Here is a 19,520-nt window from a genome sequence, read left to right as displayed (position 1 = left end):
AAAAATACCCCTATGGAGGTTGTGCGGCTATGTAATAATGAGCGTGGCTGCATTATTGCTTTCGCAGCCGCGTAATTCTGATCGCAGTCCATCTTCTTCAAATCTCGATCTGGGTTCAGCTGAGTTTTACGGATCGCATAATTTCAATCGTGGCCGCGTAAAGGACTTCCGCGACCGCACAATTCTGACGCGAACCACACTTTTTTCTTTTGCTCAAGTTGTGAGCTCTCTGAACTTCGTGCACCGTGGTCCGCATAATTTCCATCGCGACTGCAGAGAGACTTTCATGGCAACACAATTATGGTGTGGTCCACGCTTATCATTTAGCCTGGAAATGCAATTCTCTGAACCTCCCTTTCGCGGACCGTGTCTTTCTGATTGCGGACGTGTTGTGGCTTTCGCGGCCGCACAAAATTTGTGCGGTCCGTGTTTCAGATCTCTTGGCCTAGTCTTAGTTTTTGTTCAAGTTTTGACTCCTTTATGAGTTGATTATGACTCCTTTGGCTCATTTTGAATAGTTCCTACAAGCAAGCATATTATATTAGTTTGCGGGAATACCTTCACGCATTTATTGCCTAAACATAAGTTAAAGAGAGCAAATAATAGGGTAAAATCCCTACTTATCACCTTCTTATTTCATGTCTTAACTGACTTCTAGATTACTAAGAATATGAGATTAAATGCTAGAAACTAAGATTTAGCTTATTATAACTTGATTAACATTTGACGGATTTTTGTGAAACTATTGATATGTTAAATTCGGTCACCACTTTGCTTAGTCACTAATACATCGTTACAACCGTTATTCTTGAGATATTGGATTCTATACTTGAGTTGAAGATCATTTTTGAGACTTTTTGAAATACTTGAACAATAAGGTTCTTGAGATTTATTGAATTGTTATTGGCTTGAAAGCTGTGATTGATGTCCATTTGGAATATTCGCTTAATCACTCTCCTTGAAGTTATTCATTCTTCCTAGCTTGCTTGTTTTTGATATACATGTGTTTAGTGATGAAGAGTGTAAAGCACGAAAGGTGATGTCATGCCATTGTATACACATTATCATGTGAGGAAGAGTGTAAAGCACGAAGGGTGAGGATGTGTCATTTCATTTACATTATCATGTGAGTATGTGAGTAAAAGCACAAATGGTGATGCCGTGGCATTTTATTTACATTATCATATGAGGATGAGAGCAAAAGAACGAATGGTGATGCCGTGCCATTTCATTTACATTATTATGTGAAGATGAGAGTAAAAGTACGAAGGGTGATGCCGTGCCATTTAATTTACATTTTCATATTTTATATTATTATGTGTGCATGACACAAAAGGTATTTTTGTGCAGGTGAGGACGAGAGACATGGCTTATATTGTGATATATTTTCCTTGTGTATACATTCGTGCCTTTAACTCGAGTTGTTACTGTTGTACCTGTGTTTTCTATATGACTTACCGTTGTTGTTGTTCTATCTTTGTCCTCTATCTCAATTGTTGTTGTTTTGTCCATGCCTTCTATCTGTTTAACTTGCAAATATCATGTTTTCCTTCTTGTTGTCATATTTACATCTATGTCATTTCTCATTTGTTGCACATTCATATAAGCCTTCTACCATATTAGTTATTCATGCCTTTTATTTGTTTAGCTTATAAAGATCATTCTTTCTTTCATATTTGTTATATTTATATCTAAGCCTTCTGCCATGTTAGCTAGTTAAATTTATGTTCTTTTACATTAAATGCTATCATTACTTCTATACCTCCTACCTAGTCTTTTAATGTTACCCATATGCATTGTGTTGTTCATTATTGCTACATGTGTATCTCTCACTTTATCGTTATTGTTAGTGGCATTTCTTTCACATGGTTGGTACTGTTATACGTATGCTCGGTAAGGAAGAGATAAATTCACAAAGGGTATTGCCATGCCAATTGATTTGACTTGGATTCATATATTTGGTGAGGATGAGATAAATGCACGAAGTCTATTGTGTGCCATTCAATTTGATATCTTGAGTATATTTCTCACACTATAAAAGTCATGAACTTACTACCGTGATTCTTTTACTACTTCGCATATTTGTTCTTGTGCTCTTCTATGTTATATTTTAGTATTATTCTGTTGCTAGTCTACTGCACATGTTATATCAGTGAGTATCTTTTAACTAAAAATCCTCTTCACTACTTCAGCGAGGTGAGTCATGATGCTTATTGAGTACATAGGTTCGGTTATACTCATACTACACTTCTACACCTTGCGCGCAGATTTTGTAGCTGGAGTGGTTGTGGATGGCGGGAGCTAGCATTGAAGATGTACCTGTGTTTCGGCTATAGCTGCCACTTATCCTTGGTAGCATTAGATTTTGCTACTCTGTTTATGTAGACTTCAAACATATGATGTATTTATTTCGTACCAACTTTTGTAGATTCTAAGTCTTAGAAGCTCATGATTTGTACTACTAGTCCTTAGGATATTGTAAGGAAATCAAAATATATCATTTGTTGATCATCTTTTTTTATTAGACTTGTGTTAATGGTTAATTGGCTGACCTAACGGGTTAGGTTAGGTGCCATCACGACTAGTGGATTTTGGGTCAAGACAAGTTGGTATCAGAGCACTAGGTTCGTAGGTTCTACGAGTCATAAGTAAGTGTCTAGTAGAGTCATGCAGATTGGTATAATGACATCCATACCTATCTTCGAGGGGCTACAAGGCATTTAGGAAAATTTCCCTTCTTTCTATCCTTATTGTGCGGCCTTATTTCAGCTTCAAACCTACGATTTTGATTCTCCCTATTTGTTCATATGTGATGTTACACACTCGGTATTTGCTATGCGCTGACAGTTTGTGATGTTGCGGATAGATTACAAAAGGTTATAGATATTTGATTATCATCGCGATGTGATGTCTGGTCTTGGGAGCAGATGCAGTGATAGATCTTTCAGTCATTCATTTGTGGTACAATGCAGATCCTTATATCTTGTTAGTAAGCACGGACTTCGGAAGACTGGCTGGTGGCCTTATTGTTGTGCTTATAGCAGATTCATTGTAAGGTGTTGATTTGAGTCTAGCCGGTGGGTTATCTCCTGCGTAATAAGTTTGGATCTTGCGTTTCGTATGAGGTTTTCATTTGGTGGAATGCATATATTATCATTTTAGGGAATCTTGGGGAGTTTTCCTGACTATTGCAAGGATGGGTATGCACATGGCAGAGTCTTCATAGTGTTCTATGGCTAGTATTGCATGAGTTTTTGATGTATCAGCTAAATAGCAGTGCGGGATCATGGCAGCCATGAAGATATGGTACTATTGATTTCCGATGATGTGTTCTATGGCTTCGATCTAAGTGGGGGAGTCTGTTATAAATAATTGGATTACAGGATCATGCATTGTATCAGTTTTTGGGCGGAGGGATTATTTGGTTGTTCCTTTGAATAGTCATGTGTTGGTGATGTATAGGTTTCTCGATTCATGTTAGTTATATATATAAGATCAGAGTAAGGTGAGTGGTTATCGAGAAGGTTCTGAAGAGTTCCAGATCATATGTGGCATTTAAGGACTCCTGAATTTGTGAACGAATAGGGCTTAAAATCTATAGTGAGTGTTGACAATATCTGCAGTATTTCTATGTCAAGAATGATCCTACATGGCAAAATAATAGAGAGATGCAAGAAATGACTTCGCGTTTGTAGAACATTCCTTCAGAGAAAGCATACCAGATTGAGTTACTTTCGGGTTGGCAGTCTGCATGGCTCAGTAGAGTTAGAGGAGATCAGTTCTGATGACTTGATTATGTGTTAATGAATTCTGAAGAATTCACCATGGTTATGGCCACGACCCGAAGTTGATATTTTCTACAGGTATAAAAGATACATTAGGTGTGGTGATGTTCCCCTGGTTGGAGTTAAATGGAAAGTTCTCAATTGATGAGGTGTTCGTCCTGTTTGTGATCCAGAGTTGATTATGAGATTTTCATATTTTCTCTAGTTAGCATGTTAGTGGCGGTGCGCCATGTGGGGTTGAAAGTTGTGAGTTCAAGGTTACAGTTTAGTTTTGCATGGAAGGATATGATTTCTTGATGAAAAGGTCAGTTTCAGGTATTTAAGAGAATGTTGGCACTATTTGATATCGCTGGAGGAGAGTCCACATGTTGGTAAGTGCATTGTGTTTTGGCTTGTGGGTATTTTTCTGTAAGATGATGGAGTATGAGTGATGCATCAGCCATTTGAGTAGCGATGTTGATATCGAATATGGAAATTCTGGGATTCATGAGGTTTAGAGACTGGAATTTCTCGTAGGCAGACTATTCCTTGGTCACGAGTTGTGAAGAAACTTGAAGGATTGGATAATTGATGGAATGTGTTATAGAAAGGTTGCTATGGATATTTGGAAGATTATTTACCTATTTGGGAATGATCCGAATTTGGTTTGGTGGTTATTTGTGAGCCTAATGAGAATGTCTATTCTATATCGGATCAAATTTATTTACTCTTATGCAACTGTTACCTCAGGTATAATCGGGAAGAATGGATGTTATTCGTGCCTTGGTCTATGTTACGTGTTTCTCTCGTATGCTATAATGGGTTGTAAGGGTTGCATGATTGTTCGCACGCATATTGTGATTCCGTTTAGGCCTTGTGGCATTATGGGTGAGATGACCCTCGTGATTTTGATTTGCTTATTGCACCATAGTTGTTCTTGTGTTTCTCAATATTATTTATACCTAATCATCTTCCCACAGTTATATTTGTGCACTCTATCGTGCTTGATGTTGATGTATATGCAACCAGTGAGACCGAGCATTATGGCTCGATGGGTACCCCTATGTGGATTGATATGATTGGATCGGGTTGCACGCCGCAATGGTATTGTGATGAGATATAACTCCTTAAACTTATTTAGTTTGTATTTTGCTTTCCATGGTTGAAAATAGTTCATAAGAAGATGTTAAAATTTCCCTACCTGCTTAACTTGCTTAGAAGCCTTCTTACTTAACTTTCTTACTATTATCCAGCATGTCTGAATTATTATTTGTTTGGTGCACGGAACTACGTTACGTAGGGATCTATGTGGCTTTGGTGTGACTTGTTATTTGGCTGCTTGTATTGGCGGAGATGAGGTGTCTAGACCTGAGATTTGCACTATCGTATTGGGATGAGTAATATTTGGGAGAAGGATACCTTATCTCCGCTCAGAATTTGGACAATGGACCTTGTCAGATGGGTGAGCTTCTTGACTTGTTGATCTGAAGGGTGGTTATGTGTTTCTGTGTGTTTCTTTCGTCATCGGTAGTGTATGAAGGTTTTGAACAAGGTTTTATTTGATATGAGGTTTACAACCGGTACCAGATTTGTTTTTGGGTAGCTAAGGTGGTCAGCAGTTATTGCTGTGTAGATAAGATATTCGGGTCTCGTAATAAATTCTGGCTATTGGAAATTGGGTTCTAAGGTTTACGGACTAAGGTTGAAGTAAGGATTTTTAGTTATGTTGAGTTGGCAGACTTATATGGATCGGGGTGATGTGGGATCACTCTCGGGTATGTGCATGGTAAGGTTACACCATGATTTGATGGCATTGGAATGACTCTTGTCACGTTCGAGGACGAACAGATGTTTAAGTGGGGGAGGATTTAATGATCCAATCGGTCGTTTTGAGCATTTACATTTTGTTCATCCATTTGATGTATTGAGTATCTTCATATGATGTATTATAACCTGTGCGAATCGTCGATTTTGGTTTTTGAGTGCCTGGGGAAGGATTTGGCAGAATCAATATCATATTCGAAGCTTTAAGTTGGAAGTGTTGACCAAGTATGACTTTTATGTATTTGACCCCGGATTGGAGTTTTGATGGTTTCGTTAAGTCCGGATAGTAATTTTGGACTTGGGCGTATGCCTGGTTTGGCATTTGGACGTTTCTAGAAGGTTTCGGCACAATTTGGCAAAAGTTGGCAATTTAGAGTTTTGGAATGTTCATAAGTTAGACTGAAAGTTGACTTTGATGATATCGGGTTCGAATTTTGGTTTCGGGAGTTGGAATATCTTCGTTATGTCATTTGGAACTTGTGTGCAAAATTTGAGGCCATTCCGAGTTGATTTGATATAGTTTGGCACGAGTTTTGGAAGTTGAAAGTTTATTAAGTTTGATTTGAGGTGCGATTCATGGTTTTGATGGTGTTATGTGTGATTTGAGGCCTCGAGTAGGTTTGTGTCGTGTTTTGAGACTTGTTGGTATGTTCCGACGGGGTACTGAAGGGCTCGGGTGAGTTTCGGACGGGTTTCAAACCATTTGGGCCATGTTGTTATTGTTGGTTTCTGCTGTTACCTGTTACTTCCGGTGTTCTTTGCGATCACGAAGGTCCAGCCGCGTTAGCTAAGTGTATTTTGGTCTGCTGAGAATTTGTTCTTAGCGGATGCCATATGGAAGCCGTTCGAAGAAGGTAAGTTGATTGTATTCCGCATTTGCGATGAAGTGTCGTGTTTGCATAGAGTTGAGTTGAGGAGCTGGGAGCTAGAGGAAATGTATTCGCGTTCACGAAGTAGTAGTCGCGTTCGCGAAGGTTTGGATCTGCTGTGCATCACGTTCGCGAGGTCTATGCCGCGAACGCGCAAAGCCCTTTTGTGTTGGTTAGATTTTGTTCATGCGAATGCGATGGTCTTCCTGCGTGCATGAAGGATATTGCTGGAGTAGTGTTATAAAGTACTTTATTTCAAAGGTTTCATACATTTTATCATATTTTGAGCTATGGAGCTCAGATTTGGGCGATTTTCACCATATGATTGGGGTAAGTGTTTTCCACTCGATTTTGATTATATTCCGTGATTCCATGTTCATTTTTAGCATTTGATTGATGATTTCAAAAGAGAAATTAGGCTTTTTGTCTAAACTTTTCTAAAGTGAATGTTTGACTTTTGAACATCGATTTGGAGTCGGAATTGAATGAAATTAGTAGGGTGAACTTAGTCAATGGGGTTGAGATAGATGAAAACCCCTCCACAAACCGCCCATAATAATCCGCCAAACCTAAGAAGCTTTGAATCTTTGTAGTTGAAGTAGGTCTAGGCCAGTTCTGAACTACCTCAATCTTCTTATGATCAACTTTAATGTCTTGGAAGATACAACATGGCCCAAGATGGCTATCGAGTCCAACCAGAAGTCACACTTCGAAAACTTGGCATATAACTGACGATCCCTCAAAGTTTGAAGTACGATCTGAAGATGCTGCTCATGCTCCTTTCGACTGCGAGAGTAAACCAAAATATCATCAATGAAGATGATCACAAAAGAATTCAGATAGGCCTGAATACCTGGTTCATCAAATCCATAAAGTCTTCTGGAGCATCAGTCAAGTCAAATGACATCACTAGGAACTCATAGTGAGTATATCGAGTTCAAAAAGTTGTCTTACGGACATCCGATGCTCTAATCTTCAATTTATGGTAGCCAGATCTCAAGTCAATCATAGAAAACACCTTGGCACCCAGAAGCTGATCAAATAAGTCATCAATTCTCGGCAACGGATACTTGTTCTTGATAGTAGCTTTGTTCAACCGCCAATAATCTATACACATCCTCATCATTCCATCCTTTTTCTTCACAAACAACACTGGAGCACCCCAAGGAGAGACACTAGGTCTAATGAACCCCTTATCAAGCAAATCCTATAACTACTCTTTCAGATCTTTCAACTCAACTGGGGCCATACAATATGGTGCGGTAGAAATGGGTTGAGTGCCCGGAACGAGATCAATGCAGAAGTCGATATCTCTATTAGGTGGCATCCCCGACAAATATATAGGAAACCCCTCTGGGAACTCACACACAATTGGTACTAAATCCATGAAATGAACCTCCGCACTAGGATCACGGATATAGGCCAAATATGCTAGACACCCCTTCTCGACCATACTCTAATCTTTCACATAAAAAATGACCCTGCTAGTAGAATGCCAAGAGTCCCTCTCCACTCTAATCGAGACAACCCCAACATGCCTAATATCACAGTCTTGGCGTGACAGTCCAAAATAGATTGATAAGGTGACAACCAATTCATGCCTAAGATCACGTCAAAATCCACCATATCAAAAAGTAGAAGGTCTACCCTAGTCTCATATCTCCCGATAGAAACCAAACATGAGCGATAAACACGATCTACCATAATAGAATCTCCCACAGGTGTAGGCACAAAAAAAGAGGATTCAAAGAATCACAAGACATAACCAAATATGAAGCAAAAAAGGATGAAACATATAAATAAGTAGATCCCTGATCAAATAAAACTGAAGCATCTCTATGGAAAACCGGAACAATATATGTAATGACCGCATCTGATGACTCTACCTCAGGTCTAGCTAGGAATGCATAAATATGGGGCTGAGCCCCACCTCTCTGACTTCCACCTCTCAAACGGCCTCTAATTGGCAGGCCTCCACCTCTAATAGTCTAACCACCATCTCTAGCTTCCTGACCCCCGCCTCTAGCAGGCTGAGCGGGTGATAGAGCAAGCAGTGCTGGAACCATGGCACGAGAACCCTACTGAGGCACACTAATATGAAGTTTGGGACAGTACCTCCTGATATGACTCGTACCTCCACACTCAAAGTACTCTCTCGATTGTTGTGGCTGTTGAAGGTGAGACTGACCCTGATGGCCTAGATAACCACTATGATAGCTCTGAATCGGGGCTGCACTGATGGTAGCTGAAGGTGCACTTTTTGCTAGCTACTCAAGATGAGACCCATAAGAACCACGACTGCTCAAGGCACCATGGGATGCCTGGAGTGCTGACTGAACTAGCTTGATATGATGGCATCTACAAAAAGACCCCGACCTCTAGATGAGGCACCACTGAAACCAATGAAATGACGAAGCCTCTTCATAGATACCACCTCCCTTACCTAAACATGAATCATTACGTTCCGTCTAGCAATCTCTACCACCCGCCGAAAGAAATATCATTCCCAGTCTCCTTGGCCATCTGTAGCATGATACTAAAAGTAAGGCCATAAATGAATCTCCTCATCTTCTCCCTGTCAGTAAGGAGCACGACACCTGTATGGCAAGATATATCTACCAATTGGGTCTCGTACTGGGTAACACTCATGCTACCCTGCTGTAGGAGCTCAAACTACCTGCAGTACTCCTCTCTCAGAATAACCGTGAAAACTGATCCCAAGTGAGTGGAGGTGAATCTGCTGGTCTGACTCAGTCATGATCCTGCCACTATATATATCTCTTGGTGCAGCCGTGCATTTGAAATGCCGCAAAGTCAACTCAATTGATCTCCACTATACGCATGTTGTGCAATACCTCATGGAAACGATCAATTAAATCCTGTGGGTCCTCAGAAGGTGTGCAACCAAAGAGAATGGGAAATAACTTTGTGAACTTGTCCAATCACTTCAACCTCTCAGAAGACATCGCGACCTTATCTATGGGCTGAGTAGCAATAGCGGGTTGAACTACTCTAACGCTAGAACTGCTAGAGTTTGATATGGGATCCATCTGCTCCGTAGTGTGAGTAATGGGATTTGGGCTCCTCCCCCAAGCCTGAGAGATAGCTGGCGCCATAGGAAATGCTCTGGCCTTGGCCATACTCTCCATAAGGCCCAATAAGCGAACTAGGGCGTCCTGAAGTACAGGAGTATTAATGAATCCCTTCGGGGCCTGAACGGGTTCGACTGGTGTGATCTGAACTGGGATCTCCTCCTCATGCTCGATTTGAGACTCTGCAACGGGTGTTGTTGCCGGTGCTCTAGGCTGAGCTTTACCTCTGCGTTGACCCTTACCTCAGCCCCGACCCCTACCATTGGTAGTGGCTGCAACATGAGGCTCTGGCTCCTGCTCGGTAGTGGATCTTGTGCTTGTCCTCATCATCTGCGAGAGAACAAAAATAGAATGGTTCAAACTTCAGTGATAGAATAAAGTCGCACGATAGAGAAAGAAAGAAGTGAATTTTTTTCTAAAGCTATAGCCTCTTGTTAGCAATTGCGACCATCGCGATTCCAAAACACATGTTGTAAATGCGAACTGTGCCCCCAGACTGCATAAGTCCCAAATGCGATTCCACCGCTAATGCGAGTAAAGGCTTGCATTTGCGAACTTGCCTATTGCATTTGCAAACCTGCCTAAGTCTAGTCGCAAATGCGACCAAGCCATCATAAAAGCGAAGCCTGGGATGTCCACAAATGCGAGAATTTCTTTGCAAATGCGAAGTCTACCCTGCCCAATCCCTCATCACAAATGCGAATTGAACTTCGCAAAAGCGGAGTTCATATTTGCGAACAGGTCATCGCAAATGTGAGACCTGCAGTTCAGCACCAGAACTGAAGCACACCAGCAATTGCCAAATTACCCAACTCATCTGTAACTCACCCGAAACTCAACGAGCCCCTTAGGCTCCAAATTAAACATGCACACAAGTGTATAACATCATATAAACTTGCTCGTTACCTCAAATCATTAAAGTAAGATCAAATAATAAGGATTGACCACCAAAACTCAAGATTTCAACTTGAAAACTCATTTTTCACAATCTTTCACAAACTGCATCGAAATTCGCTCGAGTCACCCTGGACCCCAACCAAACCTGCGTACAAGTCCAAAAATATCATATGAACCTACCGGAATCGTCAAAGTACCGATTAAGGTCGTTTACCAAGAATGTTGACCGTGGTCAACTCAAGTTGTTTTTAAAACCAAAAATCACATTTTTCTTTTAAATTTTACGTAAAAACTTTCCCAAAACAACATGGTCCACGCACGCAAGTCACATAACATCCAAGGAAGCTATGAGAAGTCCCGAAACACAGAAATAAGTGCTAATACTTAAAATGACCTATCAGATCGTCACATTTTCGTCCAATTATTACTATAACTTATAGAATTATAGAAATAGAACACACGTTAAGTGGTGACACAAATATAGAATATTTATGCACTTTTTCATTAAAATAATTGAAAAGACAAGAAAGAAAATTAGAATAGTCACAGGATAATGCTCTCTATTTGTAAAAGTGATTGGTAAAAAAACTAGAAATATGTTGATTGATTACAAGCTAATTAAAGGGCTTTCTATTCATTAGTCATTAATAGTGTTATGATTGTCCTCTTCCCAATCACCAGCAATATTGGCAACAGCTGGTCTCCACCAGCATAAAAAAATTGCATTAAAATATAGGAAAAGTTTTAACACCTGGCAGTATATCCAACACTTCTTTACAATCCATACGCAGTTGTCACGAGAAACGAGAAAAGAGCTTTAATCGGAGTGGACTAGGAATATATGATATATCCGCTCCCTAGCTTTTGAACCTTTTGTTCTCCACTGTAATATTGAAATTTTAAGATGTGAACAAAAACAATTAGAGGCATTTACACCTATAGTCTTTTTTATGCTATTATTATAAATTCTGTTTTCGGTAAATTTATGAATTAAATTTACCTATAAAAAGGAAAAATAATTTATATAATTAGTATAAGGATAGAATTTAGCCAAGTTACACTAACGAGAACATAAAAAGAAAAAAGAAAAAAAAAAGGTGATCGGCAAGGCTTTGTAGGAATATTCTAGATAGCTGAGAAACACAAGCGATTTCAAATATAGAAATGGGAAAAAACCAGCAGCCACATCTATAAAAAGCAGCTATCAAATGAGTGGAATGTAGCGAAATTTCAGGATAATTAGCATAGCGAGAGAGAATTTTACAGCACATGGAAGTTCTTAGCTCAAGCCAGCCGTCACTGAGGTTAGCTCACACTCTGAAAACATCGAATTAGCTTTTTCTCTTCACTTAAGCAATCTCTATATATAATAACTTGTAAAAGTTCATCTATCTTACTACCAAAATTTTTTTATTAGTTAACAGTTGCTATGACGAATTTTAAAAAAGGCTATACGGAGAAATTGTTTCTTATATAAATATTTTTTTATTTTCTATCCAGTGTCCAATGCCTACTGGTTTACTAAGTTAGACTCGTGCCGTATAAGATACGTTTAAAGGGGAAGCGCTCCCCGATAAAATTTTGTTCAATCATATCTTTTTAGAAGGGAATCTTAGTGTAACTAGTAAAGTTGTTCATGTGACTAGGAGGTCACGGGTTCGAACCGTAAAAATAAATTTTTGCACAAATGTAGGTTAAGGCTGCGTATGATAGACCCTTGTGTTCGGACTTTTTCCCGAATCTCGCGCATAGCAAGAACTTAGTGCCCTTTATAGTTTGTAACCCGTGACTTCTTATATAAAGATGGAGGGATCATATCCACTTATCTCACCACAAAATTTGGTAGTTCAACCACATATACTTATAAACTGCTATGTTATCGGTGTTTGTAGATGCTGCGGAACAGAGGAGGGGAAAGTAGAGTGCAAGTGCGCAGAAGGATGGTCTTGCTCCGTTATTAAAACAGATAGTCCCAAAGCTGGCAAGCCCTTCTGTATTTGTTCCACCGACACCACTTGTATCTGTGTGTATGTACTCACTATTTCCAATGTTTTTTTTTTCCTCAAGAAATATCTACGAGAGTATAGCCTGTTTGGACATAAGAAATATTTTTCCTTTTTTTCAAATTCTTTTTATTTTTTTCTGAAATCAGCATTTATTAATAAAATTTTCAATTTTCACTTGAAAATGCATTTTGAAATTATTCAAAGTTTTAAAAAACTCCAAAATACTGTTTTTCAAAATTTTCATTCAAATCACTTGCAAAACTTCAAAAATAACAAAATTATATTTATGTCCAAACACAATTCCAATTTTCAAATACCATTTTCTTTTGAGAATATTTTCACTTTTTTTTATGAAATTTTACAATTCTTATGTCCAAACGTCCACCAAGTATTTGTGGACGAAAGAATGAACGGAAGTACTCCATGACTGAAATGAACGGAAGTACTCCATGACTGAACTTGTCTCCAATATCATGTTAATTTGTGTTATCACATCCTCTAAGGATTAAACTGAGAACACAAGGTTTATTGTTTCGTAAAGTAACAATATTATTTTTTACGCATTAAAATAATTAAACTTTACACATTATATATCAATACAATTTCTAAACTTTTCTTAATATGATAGTAATTTTATTTTTCTAACACATTATGAATTTTACTTATTTCGTACTATAGTGATTAAATATAGCCATCAAAGTATTAGTGCTATAATTGGTAAAGTGTATTTTTGTTCTGTCATAGTGGGCGACTTTAATATGACAAAAGTAGCATTGTGAAAACTATATTTACGTAGTTGATTTAATGTGACAAAGGCTAATTTATGCTTGCACATTTCTCGAAAAATTAGTACTCTTTCTATCTATATCTATGTGTTATACTTTTTGTTTTATATGTACTAAAAATGTCATACTTGCTTTTTTTTAGAAATAATTTAACTTTAAACTTTATATTTTATCTTTAATGAGATGATTGATAACCAAACAAATATTTATGACTAGCTTTGAATCATAAGTTTCAAAAATACTTTTTTCTTTTATAAATTCTGTGTCGGGTCAAATACTGTCACATAAAATGAGACGGAGGGAATATCAGGACCTAATAAGAAGAAATTAAATTCTCTGATAAAGAAACTTATGTTTGCACATATGTTGAAGGGATGAATCTGAGAGCACGTTAGCAGAGGTTAAGAAAGCTTTAGAGGGCTCACTTGGTTGCAAAGTAGTCTGCAAGACTGATGCAGGATATACTTGTAAAGTCACCAATGCTGGGAAAGTCATAACTGAATGTGGAGAAGGTTGCATCTGCATCGTTGATGAAACAGGCAGTATTAAATGCATAACCAAAGCAGCAGAAACCTCCTGCTGCACCTCTTCCTCTTGTAACTAAAATATATAAGACCAATATTCATGAACAAATAAGACCAGCAGCTAGCTTGCTTGCATGAATGATGCTGGATTAATGGTGTCGGCTTGAAAAAATAGTGCTTATCTCGAATCATGTGATCATTTGTGTATCTCCAGTTTGTTTTATTAAATGAATTTCTGTTTGTTTAAAATTCCTGTATGTGAATGAGTATGTGTTTGGTACGAAATTTTTTAACTTTTTTATGTTTGGTTAAGGGCGGTTAAATAGCACCGGAGCATAAAGTCAAATTTTAACATATAAGATTGTAACAACCCGACCGGACGCTTTGTGTATTTGAGTCTTATTTCCTTTATTATACTTCACATATGTGTATTTGTGGTTTTATGACTTACGGAGTGGTTAGTTTCGTTCCGGAAAAATTTTGGGTTGATTTGACTCTTTGGTTCTTGGTTTAGAAGCTTAAATTAAAAATATTGACCAAGGTTTGGCTTTTGTGAAAATAATCTCGGGGCGGTGTTTTGATGGCTTCGATAGCTTTGTATAGTGAATTTGAACTTGGGTGTATGTCCGAAATCGAATTTGGATATCCCTAGGTTAATTTGGCTTGTTTTGTCGAGATTTGGCAATTTGAAGTTTAGAACTTTTCCCAAGTTTGACTGTAGGTTGACTTTTTGACTAACGAGTTTAAAATTTTGATTTGGGACTTTAAATAGGTCTGTTTTGCTATTTGGAACTTTTCTGCAAATTTTGGTGTCAATCGGAGTTGGTTTGATAGGATTTAGACGCTTGGTTGTAATTCTAGAGGTTCTTGAGTTTTCTTTTGAGTTTCAGGCGTTTTTGCGTCCGATTCGTAGTTCTAGATGTTATTTTTTTTGTTTTAATCGCGCGAGCGAGTTCATCAAATATTTTTAGACTTGTGTTGATACTGGAACCCGGAGGATTTGGGTGAGTTTCGGACGTGTTTCAAAATGATTTGGACTCAATCAGGTTGCTTGTGTGCTGGTGTGTCGCAATTGCGAACATCAGCATCGCAATTGCATGATAGCAGAAGGGCCTCAGGTATCGCAATTGCGATGCCTTATCGCAATTGAGAAAATAGGCTTGATTGGGTAGTACGCTTTTGCGATAATTACGACGCAATTGCAATGGAGACGAGCTTCTCAAATGCGAAGCTAGTGTCGCATTTGTGACTTCCCCCTTAGGATGTCAGAGGCTGCAACTCTGAGGCTTTCTTCGCAATTGTGAAGTGCTCCGAGACTTTCTTCGCAATTGCGACAGTTCACAATTGCGAACCATGTGTATCAATTACAATCTGCAACTGAACAAAAGGGTTGGGAGTCGGAATTTCATCACATTTTCACTCATTTTAGAACCCTAGACTCGGTAGGAGGCGATTTGGAGAGGGAATTTTTATCTACAATCATTGGGTAAGTAATTTTAATCAATTTTCAACTATATTTTATGATTATATGAGATTTAATATCAAATTTATGAGAATCAAAGAGAAATTTTAGGGATTTTTGTATGTCTTGAAAAATAAAAATTTGAGAGTTGAGAGTTGAATTGGACTCGGATTTGAAAAGAAAACACATATATGGACTGGTGGTGTTATAGGTAGTCAGGATCTATCCTTGGACCAGGGTTTTGATCGGGCGAGCCCGGGATTGACTTTTGTTGATTTTTGGTGAATTGTGTAAGATCATAGCTTTATTTATCGTAATTGGTTTGTCTTGCATTGTTTGATGTTATTAAGTCATTTTTGGTTAGATTTGAGCCGTGCGGAGGTAAATTTTAGGGGAAAGCTATTTTTAGGGTTGATTTGCTTAATTGAGGTAAGTATCTTGTCTAACTTTGTATGGGGAACTACCCTTTAAGATTTGGGTTAATTATGTTATTTGAATTATGTGGAAGACGTGTACATGAGGTGACGACTGTGTTCAAAGTATTATATGTAGTATTTTGACCGGTTTAGACTCTTAGGATCTTTCATGCATTTAATTGGTATTGTCATACCATGCTATATCTTCCATTGTTAAATTACTCTTACATGCTTTACTTGATGTTTTTAACACATGTCCTTTATTTTATTGTCAAACTTGCTCTTATATCCCTTAATTGACGTTATTACCTCTCTTATTATCATGTGCCTCTTTTTATTCCACGATGTCTCTTTGTGTTGAACTATTCTTATCAATTTAGACGTAGTTAGTTCATATTATCTCTTTCATCTTAAGCTTATGTTACACATTTAAATTAGAAATTGTCATTTTGTAGGAATACCTTCATTTTGAGTTATTGAAGTTGAAGTCGTAAAGGCTATTAACACCTTGAGGTTGAAGTTGTTGATTATTGAGATATTTTTTCTTTTTGAGTATTTCTCCTTCATTTGTTATTTTGAGATTCGTGTACACATTGTGGTTGAGTCGTGGACTATATGTTTTGGTAACATTGGTATTGTGATTTTTGCAATGTTGTGGCATTCGAGTACGTGTGGTGTGAGTTGATTATTGTGTTGTGTTATCGATGCGCATGCGGCGGTATAAGGATAAGGGTTAATATGCATGCATCGAGATAAGGTGGGATTTATTTTCGTGTTACTAGTAAGGGAATTACTTGAAGCCACGCGGCGAGATAATGGGGGCTAAAGCGAGTGTAACTATTTTGGAAAAATATTTTCAAAAATACAAATGCAAGGTTCACGTGGCGATACAAAGAAGATTGTGATTCAGACTCGTGAAATGTGAATATGAGGCGTGGTACCTCGGTATGATTTTTTTGTACATTCAATGTTGGAAATACATGATGAGTTGAACGATTGTTATTCTTGATTACTTATTCCTTTCCATTCGCATTTTGATTGAACTTAGTTGTTGTTTTATTACATGTATTCTTTTACAGTCCTTTGTTGCTTATTTTTGTTGTTAGCCTCGTATTGATATATTTCTTTCTTGTCCTTTAATTTCTCTTACTATTCATTGTTATATTATATATATATATATATATATATATATATATATATATATATATATATATATATATATATATCTTGCACAAGTGTCTATCTCTAGTAGGTATCTTGACCTGATCTCGTCACTGCTCTACCAAGGTTAGGCTTAATACTAACTGGTACCGTTGTGGTATACTTATACTATGTTTTTGCACATTTTTATGCAGATCAAGGTACATCTGCTCGTGTCTAACACTAGTGATTGATCAATTATCTCGGAAACTTCAAGGTATACTTGCTCGACGCTCGTAGGCCTCAGAGTCACCTTCTTCTTTTGACTGTGTTACTGTTTATTTTCAATTCAGACAATATTGTATTTAGAGATCCTATGTGTATTCTTGTTAGAGCTTATGACTCAGTTCCACCTAGGTTTGGGAGTTATTGGACAACTTCACCGTTTGAGTTTTATTATGGAAGTTTAATAGTTTAATTTGATGTTTATGTTATCATTTCTGATATTTCTTAATGTATGTTAGACTTACCTAGTCTTATATTAGGTGCCAACACGACATTCTAAGGTAGGAATTTGGGGTCGTGACAAGTTGGTATTAGAGCCTTAGATTCATAGGTGTTACGAGTCATAAGCAGGTTTAGTAGAGTCTTGCGGATCAGTACAAAGACGACTGTACTTATCTTCGAGAGGTTACAAACTGTTAGGAAATTCCACTTCTTTGATTCCTTATGATATGAATTTGTTGATTTGGAAATTTAAGTCTTTGTCATTCTATTCTCTCACAGATGATGATGATACGCACTGCTGGATCCGATGATCATACACCCGTGCTAGAGCCACGAGAGGCCAGGGACGGGGTAGAGGCCGAGGAGGGGAACATGGTGCAGCTAGAGAACCTGCTCGAGCAGCAACTAAGGAGCCACTAGTAGCATTGATTGGGGGACAGGCACCCAAGGCGCCTGTTATCACCCCTGCCCTTCAGGAGACCCTAGCACACGTTTTGAGCATGTTCGGTACTCTAGCCTTGGCAGGATTGATCAGGCCCCTGGAGTTATGCCAGTGCAGCTTGTTTTTACGGTTCAACCCGAGGTCAAGGCAGAGGCATCTGAGGAGGAGCAGCTGAGACTTAAGAGGTTCAAGAAGTATCACCCTTATACTTACAATTGTATAGTTATTGAGGATGTGTAGGGTTTTTTGGACAAGCGCCACCGTATTCCCCGCACCATTGATATTATATTGTGGAGACAAACACAGTTGCCTTTAATATATTTTTGCTATCAGGAGCAACATGCAGGTGGTGGCAGGCTTATAAGGAGGTTGGGCAAGTTGATGCAACCCCACTCACTTAGGCTTCGTTTTCATAGCTATTTTTGAGAGAGTTTGTTCCCCAGAAAACTCGGGATGCATGGCGCACATATTTTGAGCAGCTGCATCAGGAGACTATATCAGTGACAGAGTATGCCATCAGGTTCACTGAGCTATCCCGACATGCACCTTCCTTTATTTTGATAGTCAGATAGAGAGTCCGCAGATTTATTGAGGGGCTCAGTTATGGTCTTAGATTCAGCATGGCTCGGGACTTAAAGATGGGTACTCCATTTTAGTAGGTGGTAGTGATCGCACAGAGGCTGGAATGTATAAGGGGACGAGAGAGAGAGAGAGAGAGAGAGAGAGAGAGAGAGGACAGGGATGTCAAGAGGCCTCGAGGTCTTGGAGGATTTAATGGTGGCCACACTGCAATTTCAGCTCGTCATGGCAAAGTCTATATGAGTTGCCTAGTTCATTTAGAGCTTCCAACTACTAGTAGTGCTACGGCTATCCCGAGGTCTCATGTTAGCCACTTTTTGTGCACCTTCTAAACGGGGTGTGTTCAGCGATCAGTCTAGCCGATCAAGCCAGAATTCGTTTCAGCAGCCACGCCCACTTCAGAGATTTTATCAAGTGTGTTGATACTATACATATGGTCAGGGACTGTCCAGAATTAGGAAGGGTGTACCTCCTCAGACCACACCAGCTCCACGAATTCCATAGGGTCCACAGGCCATGGTTAATGCTCCAGTTGATGCTCCACCCGCATCTCCAGCTAGTGGTGAAGGTCAGGCGGGTAGTGTTTGCCCTAGAGTGGGGAGGCTATGCTATATTCTATGCTTTTCCAAGTAGGATGAGAGAGGTCGCATTAGACGCCATCATCATAGCTATTGTTCCGATCTATCATAGGGATACCTCGGCCTTTTTTATCCGAGCTCCACTTACTCATATGTGTCATCTTACTTTGCTCCGTATTTAGATATATCATTTTGATTCTTTGAGTGCTCCTGTATATATGTCCACACTTGTGGGAGATTCTATTATTATAGACTGTGTTTATTGGCCGTGTTTAGTCACTATTGGTGGTTTTGAGACCATAATTGATCTATTGCTACTCAATATGGTAGAATTTGACGTGATCTTGGGCATGGACTGGTTGTCGTCCTATCATATTATTTTGGACTATCACGCCAAGACCGTGACATTGGCTATGCAGGTTTACCGTAGTTGGAGTGGAGGGTACAATGGATTATATTCCTATTAGGATGGTGTCCTTTCTAAAGGCACATCGAATGATTGAGAAGAGTTGTGATGCATACATAGACTTTGTGAGATACGTCACTGATGATACTCTTAATGTTGAGTCAATTTTGGTAGTGAGAGATTTCCCAGATGTATTTTCAATAGACCTACAAGGCATGCCACCTGATAA

General features: G+C 38.7%; 1 protein-coding gene across 1 annotated transcript; it reads left to right on the top strand.

The window, feature by feature from the left end:
- Nucleotides 1-11,269: 11,269 nt before the first annotated feature.
- LOC104227975 (uncharacterized) lies at nt 11,270-14,010 on the top strand. The gene is made up of 3 exons (XM_009780355.2): nt 11,270-11,750; nt 12,339-12,473; nt 13,610-14,010. The coding sequence occupies exons 1-3, from the start codon at nt 11,716-11,718 to the stop codon at nt 13,839-13,841; spliced, it is 402 nt and encodes a 133-aa protein (XP_009778657.1). The 5' UTR covers nt 11,270-11,715; the 3' UTR covers nt 13,842-14,010.
- Nucleotides 14,011-19,520: the final 5,510 nt, after the last annotated feature.

Source organism: Nicotiana sylvestris, chromosome 9 (genome assembly GCF_000393655.2).
Source record: "Nicotiana sylvestris chromosome 9, ASM39365v2, whole genome shotgun sequence".
Classification (NCBI taxonomy): domain Eukaryota; kingdom Viridiplantae; phylum Streptophyta; class Magnoliopsida; order Solanales; family Solanaceae; genus Nicotiana; species Nicotiana sylvestris.
Note: the sequence above shows the minus strand (reverse complement) of the source record. Positions and strands in the feature narration are given on the sequence as shown.